Source organism: Electrophorus electricus, chromosome 2 (assembly GCF_013358815.1).
Source record: "Electrophorus electricus isolate fEleEle1 chromosome 2, fEleEle1.pri, whole genome shotgun sequence".
In the NCBI taxonomy this organism is placed as follows: domain Eukaryota; kingdom Metazoa; phylum Chordata; class Actinopteri; order Gymnotiformes; family Gymnotidae; genus Electrophorus; species Electrophorus electricus.
This window is the reverse complement of record NC_049536.1, coordinates 5,752,182-5,759,948: the sequence shown is the minus strand read 5'-3', so window position 1 is coordinate 5,759,948 and position 7,767 is coordinate 5,752,182. Positions and strand designations below refer to the sequence as shown.

At 51.2% G+C, this 7,767-nt stretch overlaps 1 protein-coding gene across 1 annotated transcript in view; it reads left to right on the top strand.

The window, feature by feature from the left end:
- Positions 1-7,526, top strand: part of otud7a (OTU deubiquitinase 7A) — a 54,216-nt gene extending 46,690 nt beyond the window's left edge. The window contains exons 11-13 of the mRNA XM_035523512.1: positions 2,871-2,985; positions 3,799-3,883; positions 4,005-7,526. Coding sequence (XP_035379405.1) covers positions 2,871-2,985; positions 3,799-3,883; positions 4,005-5,525 — 1,721 coding nt within the window. The 3' untranslated portion in view covers positions 5,526-7,526. The remainder of the gene's footprint in view (positions 1-2,870; positions 2,986-3,798; positions 3,884-4,004) is intronic.
- Positions 7,527-7,767: the final 241 nt, after the last annotated feature.

Genomic DNA, 7,767 nt, shown 5'->3' with positions numbered 1-7,767 from the left:
GACCCTGTCCTGGTGGGAACTTTGTGTACAGGCTTGTGTGTGTGCTCATGAAACAAAGTGCTTTTGAACACTCGCATATGTATGCGTATACACACATGCTTGTTTGTGTGTGGACGTGTGAATGCTTTGTTTTTGCCTGTGTGTCCCTTCATTAATTTGTGTTTGTGTGCGTGCTTGCACGTAAGTGTGTGTGTATGTGCGCGCGTGTGCGTGCATGCGTGTGCGCGTGCATGCACGCGTGTGTGCGTGCGTGTCTGTGTGTGTGTGTGCTGTTCTGTACAGTGCGTGCTGTGCATTAGGAGTTCCTCCGGCTCAGACTGCTCAGTACTCCACATGCATCCCCCTGTTGTGCTTTGGCTCACGCTCGCATCCTGGACGGTCGCCACTTGCGGCAGCACTGCAGAGCTGTGGCCACGGAGCTGCATTCACGCCCTGCAGCACGACCTGGAGACGTCACCAAATATGCGCAAATCCTCTGCCAGCTTCAGCTTATCACTCCAATGTGCAAAAACATATTTGCCATGTTAATGATGTGATCCTTTATATTAACACAGCTAATAAAAACCTGCTGACTGGAAACTGGCCTGCTACTTTTAACCCATACTGTTCCAGAAGTTAACGTTTAACTCTTTTATCACCACGGCTGGAATGTTCAGATGAATGTTCAGATTAACCTGCAAGGTTTCCATTTCAGAGCTTAAAGATTGTTACGTAGACTTTAGGTTCTCTGTGTGCTGGAGCATTCAGGTTGGAGCCCAAGCCGTGAGCTGGCTGATAAGACTACGGCGGGGCCTGTGTGCGGGGCCTGTGTGCGGGGCCTGGGTCTGGCCCTCCCTCAGGGGAAGGCCTTGATCTCTCTGGCACGCACCTCTATCTGTCTATCTATCTTTGTTTCTCTCTCTCATTCACTTGCACACATGCATCCTGTCTCTCACCACTCTTTCACCAAATGGAGGATTACACCCGTTGTGTCATTCAGATGAGTCAGAGTGAAGCCGAGTGTTCACTTAATCATTGGTACACTATGAAACTGGCCAGGCACTCACTTGGCAAATGTCAGACCTACTGCGAAAAGAAGAGACTGTATGTTCTACCAGTGTGTCTGTGTGTGTGTGTGTGTGTGTGTGTGTGTGTGTGTGTGTGTGTGAGTATGTGTGTCTGTGTGTGTGTATGTGTGTCTGTGTGTGCGTGGGTGTGTGTGTGTGTGTGTCTGTGGGTGTGTGTGTGTGTGTGTGTCTGTGTGTGCGTGGGTGTGTGCGTGCGTGTGTGTGTGTGTGTGTGTGTGTGCGTGTGTGTGTGTGTGTCTGTGTGTGCGTGTGTGTGTGTGTGCCTGTGTGTGCGTGTGTGTCTGTGTGTGTCTGTGTGTGCGTGTGTGTCTGTGTGTGCGTGGGTGTGTGTGTGTCTGTGTGTGCGTGGGTGGGTGTGGGTGGGTGTGGGTGTGTCTGTGTGTGCGTGGGTGGGTGTGTCTGTGTGTGCGTGGGTGGGTGTGGGTGTGTGTGCGTGGGTGGGTGTGGGTGTGTGTGCGTGGGTGTGTGTGTGTGTGTCTGTGTGTGTGTGTGTGTCTGTGTGTGCGTGTGTGTCTGTGTGTGCGTGGGTGTGTGTCTGTGTGTGTGTGTCTGTGTGTGTGTGTGTGTGTGTGTGCGTGGGTGGGTGTGGGTGGGTGTGGGTGTGTCTGTGTGTGCGTGGGTGTGTGTGTGTGTGTCTGTGTGTGCGTGGGTGGGTGTGTGTGTGTGTCTGTGTGTGCGTGGGTGTGTGTGTGTGTGTGTGTGTGCGTGGGTGGGTGTGGGTGTGTCTGTGTGTGCGTGGGTGTGTGTGTGTGTGTGTCTGTGTGTGTGTGTCTGTGTGTGTGTGTCTGTGTGTGCGTGGGTGTGTGTGTGTGTGTGTGTGTGTGCGTGGGTGGGTGTGAGTGTGTCTGTGTGTGCGCGGGTGGGTGTGGGTGTGTCTGTGTGTGCGTGGGTGTGTGTGTGTGTGTGTCTGTGTGTGCGTGGGTGGGTGGGTGTGTGTGTGTGTGCGTGGGTGTGTGTGTGTGTGTGTGGGGGGGGGGGAGTACATGTGACTGAAAAGACAGCAGGTACTGGAATGTCCTCTGCTCTAACATGCTGTATTTTCCACCACTCCTTCATTTTCTTCTCTTCTCTTCTCTTCTCTTCTCTTCTCTTCTCTTCTCTTCTCTTCTCTTCTCTTCTCTTCTCTTCATCAAAACATAACGTTTTATAATGATTTATAAAACCGATTTATAAAACCGATGCCTCTCTGCTGCACTTTTGAAGAAATTGCATAGGCAAACAGGGCAGGGGCGAAGACAAGGGAGTGAGTGAGCAACTGGAGGAGGGACAGACCCCTAAACGGGACTAATTCGCTGCGCTCCAGGACGCAGTGCCGTGCGCGGGCAGCGTCTGAGAGCATGGCTCTCGTCTGGCCGGCATTCCCGCTGACGAACGCTGAAGCACTCTTCCTGCCCGAGAGCCACTGTCGGAGCACGGAAAATCCTTTCCCCCCCCCCCCCCCCCCCAGCCTGCAGCAGTTCTCGAGCTGCATCTCAGCAGAGTGACACAGAGGAAAACACTGCGGTTCAGGCTGCTCGTGCGCGAGGGATCACATCTTTCCAGCGCTGTGCCATGTTTTCTAAACGGTGCACAGGAATAATACGCTCATTGTTCTAAGATAGAGTTATAACAAATTTTTTTTTTCTTTTCATAGCTGTAGCGCTAGCGTCAGACATGACACAAAAGACGATTCTTCTCTGCTTGTGTTTGTGTAGACAGTTCTGGTGACTACAGAAGAGGGTGTGACTGTGGTTTATTGCTGCCCGATGTCTGGCTCTTTCAGACAAAAAAGTTCCCATCTTCCCCCTCTGCTCTCCTCCGCAGCCGTGATCCCTCTGACAGACTCCGAGCACAAGCTGTTAGCACTGCACTTTGCTGTGGACCCTGGCCGAGATTGGGAGTGGGGGAGGGGCGACAACGACAACACCAAGATGGCCAAGTAAGACCCCTCTAGCTTCTCCATCCACCCGGCGGCTTATGAGCTCGGCTAGCCGCACCGCGGAGTCCCTAGTGCTCAGACGGCGGCTCAGAGGCAGGGCTAACGAGGCCCGTCCGTCTGTGTGGGATTTAGCTGGTACTAAATCTGGGGCACCAGCATCCCAGTACAAAGACGAGGGAGCACATGCCACCACACACAGCTGAGCTCCCTGTTGAATTTACCTTCCCTCCATCTCAGGCACAAAACGTTTTGCTTTTCAAGTGCAATAGTGGAAGAAATTAAAGTAGGCCGAGATTAGTCAAGGAACCACGGAGACTTGAAGCGAACAAATATGCCGAAATAAAGGAATGACTAGTCCAATTAATTAAAAAGGAAACAGAGAGACAGCAACCTAGCCTGTTCACTGCTGTGGGATTTATTTACCGAGGCTGAAGAGCTTACCCACTGCGCATGTTTGAAGGTGTTCGGATGCTGTTTGCAAGCCTCTGTTGCTGCACATCTCAGAGGTGGTGTAACTTTGAAGCAGTTCCCGGTGAGGTCTTCATTAGACTGATGAAGTCATCTTAATTACTGTGGCATTGTCGGATTTAATTTGAGCTGCGATTAAGATGCTTCTGTGCTGGAGTTTCCCTGTCCGTTTGCTGACTCAGAGGAGAAGATGGGAAATGGAGGCCCATATGGCATAGAAAAACTAGCCTGAGTCCATTCCCTCATGCCTGTGTCCAGAGCAGTCATCGAGTCATGTGTGTGGTAGAAAGAATGACTTTAATAGCCGTGGGTTTTGTAGTGCTTTTTTCTGTTTTCTCTTTTCAGTCTTATCCTGTCACTGGAGGCTAAGTTAAACCTTCTGCACAGTTATATGAATGTAACATGGATCCGAATACCATCAGAGACCAGGGTACGTATGGGCCTGACCTAGGATCAGTGCAACGGTTTGCTCAACTTGGGTTGTTGATGCACAGACTGTACAGCGCGATCCGGGTTGTTCTGTGCCTGATGGGTTGTGCCACGTTCCACAGGCTCCTCTCGCCCAGCCGGAGTCTCCCACTGCCTCGGCAGGCGAAGACGTGCAGTCGCTGGCCGAATCCATGGACTCAGACCGTGAGTCTGTCTGCAGCAACTCCAACGTCAACAATGGCAAGTCCAGCAAAGAGAAGGACAAAGAAAAGCAGCGTAAGGACAAGGAGAAAGCCCGCGCCGACTCGGTGGCCAACAAGCTGGGCAGCTTCAGCAAGACCTTGGGCATCAAGCTGAAGAAGAACATGGGCGGCCTGGGCGGGCTGGTGCACAGCAAAATCAGCAAGTCGACCACCACGAACGGGCGCGCCGTGGAGAACGGTGAGCAGAAGCCCAAGAAGAAGGACTCCAAAGCACGCAAAGGGAGCAAAGAGGAGTCGGGCCAGTCGGCCAGCACGTCCTCCTCGGAGAAGGCAACCAGCCCCTCGCCTACAGAGAGAGCCTCGGGCAGCTCGCCCAGCGAGAGGCAGCCTGGCTCAGGCAAGATCGCGGGCGAGCGGACGCTGGACAACTGGAAGTATAGCACGGACGTCAAGCTGAGCCTGAACATATTGCGTGCGGCCATGCAGGGCGAGCGCAAGTTCATTTTCGCCGGGCTCCTGCTCACTAGCCACAGGCACCAGTTCCATGAAGAAATGATCAGCTACTATCTGAGCAGCGCACAGGAGCGCTTCAGCAGCGAACAGGAGCAGAAGAGGAAGGCGGAGGCGGAGAGGAAGCCGGCGACCAACGGTGCGGCGCCGAAAAGGGCGGAGCCCGAGAGCGCCTTCCCGCGTGAGCCCTCCGACAGCTCCCCCGCCGAGAGCTGCTCACCTGTCCTGCAGCCATCCTGCACGAGCCACATCCCTCTGCCCAGGAACAGCCCCACGCTGACCGCCTTGCCCGCAGTCGCCCCAAGCGTCACGCCGGCCTCGGTCCCCGCCACGTCTGCCTCGCCCGTCCCCTTCTCGTCCCCCAGCAACGGTGCTAAAAGACCAGGGCCTGTCCCCGTGTCGGCACACTACAGCCATACGCCGCCCGTCCAGAGGCACAGTGTCATCCACCTGCGGGACACGAACACACAGTCTTCCGGCTACCAGGCTGAACCCTACAAGCCGGCGGTGGGCACGCTGAAGACCTGCGCCACATACCCACAGCAGAACCGCTCACTTTCTTCCCAAAGCTACAGCCCGGCACGCATGTCTGGGGTCCGCACCGTCCACACCGGGCACGAGGCCGTGCCGTACAACATGCCCGGCGAGCACAAGTCCCACACCTACACTAACGGCTTTGACGCCGGCGACATCCAGGACTGCCTGGAGTTTGCCGACGAGGAGCCGCCGCTACCCCACGCCTGGCTCAGTCACGAGCGACCCAAGGGCCGCAGTGGGACCTGCCCCGTGTACTGCTTCCAGCAGAAGCGATGCAAGAGGGAGAACTGCTCTTTCTACGGGCGGCCCGAAACCGAAAACTACTGCTCCTACTGCTACAGAGAGGAGATGAAACACAGGGAGAGAGAAAGCAAAGTCCACCGGCCTGGATAGCCCCATGAGTGCTCACACACACACACACACACACACACACATATTTGGAAACATTGTGTGTGCGCAGAGTTAACCTCATCGAAAGACAGTAGTGACCCAATCACCTTCTGCAATCGAAGATAGATAGAATATACTGGCAAAACAGTTTCTTACTCTAATTAAGAATGGTCTCCTTGTACTCTAATCCCCTTTCTCATAATGGCAAAAGAACACTGTTACTTTAGGAAGAAAGGAAATACCATAACTGGAATCAGTTTACAGAGAGTTTGCGCCAGAGATTGTGCTGTCGTTTTCTTTACCAGTTTGTGTTTTGTCTGATTGAATTTGAAAACTTTTACTTGTTCTAGAGTAAAAGCTCACGTCTGCGCATTTTGCTCAGTCTGTAATATAAAATTCCTTGTATTAGCTGAAAGTGATGTACAAGCATATGTCAATCTTCTCAGAGCGCCCCAAAGCTGAAGGGCATGTCCGTTCAGAGGTCATTTGAATGCAATACTTCACGGCATTGCTCCTTGAAATCTTAATACAAAATATGTCTTTCTGCTGTGCATTGCAAATAATTAAAACGGGAGGTACATGCACTGCTAAGCATGGGATTTTTTTAAAAGCAATAAGTTCGGTAATGTCTGCAGCCCACCCCCCTTTTCTATCTATGCATCCATAATGTCAGCCATAGTAATATTGTCCCCGTGCAGATCTGAGTGTGATTCGATCTGTCCTGATTTAAGAGGATTGTGGTGAAACATTTTATATGTAGCCAACCGAGATGTCCTGGATTGTGCAAAATCTGTTGTAATTCAGATTAAACAGCACATACTAAAAAGTCCTCTGTGTATGTAGGTTTGCATTCCATGCAGGGTTACTTGCTATCTGATACAATACAGAAATGTATATTGCTAGCAGCATGCGCAATATATCACATTCACAGTAGCAAGTGGTGGGCTTATGTAAAATAAAACTACTCATGACAAATTTTGACAGTGCTCTCATAGTACCAAGGTAATGGAATACAAACCTTTATACACTTGAGTAATGGACTAAGGGTGAAATGCAAATGGAGATCTGTCTGCAGTGTTTGTCATTACTGGTTATGCACATTGGTTATCCTGTGGTGTGTTGGATGTGATAGCTGTTTCTCATCATACATTCAGTAATGTAGGAGCACTACCATGCCAGTCTCTCACAGACAGACCCACCTGAGTATGGGCCAACAAAAGAAAAAAAAAAATTATTCTCTTCTATTTGAAATCCTCAGGTATTGTGTTAAATATCGTGGTATAATTTTTGCACATTAGCCTGTTTGATCCCTAAACTTATAACAGAATATTTTAAGTGTTTATCAAAGCTGAACAATTTAGATCAAAATCTGAACGTTGACACGCACACTGGAAAAGCGTGCCTTTTCCACACAGCTAAGACAGAGCTAACGGCAGCGAAGGTGCTCTGAAGGTGACGCATAACAAATGTACCGTCTGAACTAGACGGGCCGGTGTTTCGCAGCTCTAAAGCTTTGCGTGTGTTGTGCGACAGGACAGTGCACTGTGGCTGACCGCAGTCAGGCTGGGAAACCTTTGCCATACAAGGCACCACATGCCTTCGGGGCTGGGCAATAGCGTTAGATTTTCAGCCCCCTCTTGCCTGGACACAGCGAAGGGCCTCTCCACGCGCTCCTCCTGCCCAGCGAGTGGGCCAGGCTGACCCCTCCCTTGCACGTTCCTACACCTCATGCCTCCGGCTCTCCAGAACAAGGATGCCCTCTGCTTCTCTTCCCAAGATTCTACTGCACCATCCACCGCACCTTCTTTGTCCAGCCCCACCCCTCTTCTTCCTCTGTTTCGTGTGACGGGATCATGAACTCACGCCGTCTTAGAATTGTAAAATATGATTTTGTATTCATTTGACAGTTTTACACTACTTTAAATTATTAATTTGCATAATTAGGTACCAATGTAAATAGTAGAAATAAGAAAAAAGAAAACAACGAGATTAGTTTATTGGTAACACGGGTGTCTGTGCATTCTTTTGTATGGTATGTGAGTTTTGGAGTGAGTGAATGTAAGTGAGCACGGGGATGTGGCGTGTGCTTGTTTAAGCGTGTGTCCTCTGATGGGTGTATATGTGTCATGCTGAGCGTCCTGTAATTTGACCAATGCCGCAAGCTGTGGTTTCAGTCCATATAGGAGCTCAGATTAGACTGTCTGCTAGCTCACATAATGGATCCTGTGGGGTGAAAATAGACTCC